The sequence below is a fragment of the Triticum aestivum genome, chromosome 7B (genome assembly GCF_018294505.1).
Source record: "Triticum aestivum cultivar Chinese Spring chromosome 7B, IWGSC CS RefSeq v2.1, whole genome shotgun sequence".
Classification (NCBI taxonomy): domain Eukaryota; kingdom Viridiplantae; phylum Streptophyta; class Magnoliopsida; order Poales; family Poaceae; genus Triticum; species Triticum aestivum.
This window is the reverse complement of record NC_057813.1, coordinates 390,752,372-390,754,036: the sequence shown is the minus strand read 5'-3', so window position 1 is coordinate 390,754,036 and position 1,665 is coordinate 390,752,372. Positions and strand designations below refer to the sequence as shown.

Here is a 1,665-nt window from a genome sequence, read left to right as displayed (position 1 = left end):
CATTGCAGTTAACTCAGCTATGTCCAGTGGATGAAAACTTGGAAGGCTGAAGCCAAAAATCAATTAACGTCTACTGCTTGTCTTGCCCTTTACAAAAGGTGCAGCATGTTCGGAAGGAAACTTATTTTGGTTCCGGATTGTCTACTTCATCGACAGTTAATGCGGCATCAAATTTTTTGTTCAGCGACTTGATCCAAGAACGCATGATTTGTGCAGAAATTTGAGTTGATGATCAGCAATTAGTATAACCTGATCAACTGGAATACAGCAAAAACTGAAAGAACATACTATATCTAGTAGAAGCACAGGTTAACAATAAAACAACTTATGAATCTTGAAACCAGTAACTCGTCAATTGTATTCGTGAACAATAATACCCACTAATCTTACACAGTACTACTAGCACAAGGCACCTAAGCAAAGATGATCTAAGAACAATGGCAATGGCAATTAACCGAAGCTCAAAGATGATCCAAGAACAATGGCGATTAACCGAAGCTCGTCCAGCTCGGGACTACTGCGGCTGTGGAGCGGAGGGCATCTTGTCGGCGTGGCGGCGCACGTTGTCCCGGAGGCGCTGAAGCGCCCTGGCGAAGACCGGCAGCTCCGCCTCCCCGAGCGCCTCCACGTCCGCCTCCCACCAGAAGCGTTTCCCCGCCTGCGTCTGCACCTCCACCACCTTCTTCCCGACGGCGCTCATCCGCTCGGCCTCCGCCGCGACCTCGACGCCCATGGCCTCCGTCTCCTGGCACAGCGCCTCCAGGGCCTCCCACTCCACGTCGTCGGCAGCAGGAACAGGAGCAAGGGCGTTGCCGTCGACGTCGGCGCAGCCCAGGACAGCGTCGGTGGAGGGGCTGCCGAAGGCGAACGCCTTGCCGGCCTCGGAGAAGACGACGATGGCGAGGCTGGCGCGGCAGAGCAGGGCGAGCTCCGCGGCCTTCTTCCAAAGCCCGGACTTGCGCTTGGAGAAGGTCACCTGCCGCGACTCCTTCTTCTCCACCCGGCGGTTCTCCCTGCGCTGCCGCCCCTTCGTCTTCTTGCCGAGCGGCGGCAGCGTCTTGGTCGCTTGCTCAACGAGGGGGTGCAAACGCGGCGGCTGCGTCATGGTCGCTCTCTCAACGAGGAGGAGGAAACGCGGCGGCGACGGCTGCTCTCTCTCTCTTGCTTTGCTTCTCTCTCGGTGGGACGGCGATGCAAAGAACGAACGGCGAAAGGGGTATATATGGATGTCCGTAAGGAAAGAGATAGCGCCGGATCAACTCGGGTCAGGGTTGGGTTGGGGTTGGAGACGCGGTAACAATTTTTGGAAACCGCCCGCACAAAGAAGGAAAGACAAGGCGGCGTTTGGAAGATGATCGGTGTGGACGTGTGGTACTCGGATTTGGGAAAGGAAAAAAAAGATTTGGTGCGTCCCGTGCGTCCCCTGTTTGATCTACTGCCGCGCGTCCCTGCTCAGCATCCGCTCCTGGCTTCCTCCCTCGGTTCCATCGTGAATCGTGCGTCCCACCTAGGGCCTAGGCTCAGCGCGGCGAGCGAAACAACAGCATCGGGATCAAGTTTGTATGTAAAGTGGAGTACCGTTTAAAATAGGCAGTACTCGGTGTCGGCGCACCGGCCGGCAGTTTCGGCCGGTCTTGCCAGATCCGTTCGATCTATACGCGCAGC

General features: G+C 56.0%; 1 protein-coding gene across 1 annotated transcript; it reads right to left on the bottom strand.

Moving 5' to 3' along the window:
• Nucleotides 1-309: 309 nt before the first annotated feature.
• On the bottom strand, nt 310-1,272 carry LOC123162341 (agamous-like MADS-box protein AGL61). The gene has a single exon (XM_044580135.1). The coding sequence runs from the start codon at nt 1,103-1,105 to the stop codon at nt 515-517; it is 591 nt and encodes a 196-aa protein (XP_044436070.1). The 5' UTR covers nt 1,106-1,272; the 3' UTR covers nt 310-514.
• Nucleotides 1,273-1,665: the final 393 nt, after the last annotated feature.

What these genes read in the sequence shown, in the direction of transcription:
- LOC123162341 (XM_044580135.1), bottom strand. Translation starts at nt 1,105, where the DNA reads ATGACGCAGCCGCCGCGTTTGCACCCCCTCGTTGAGCAAGCGACCAAG.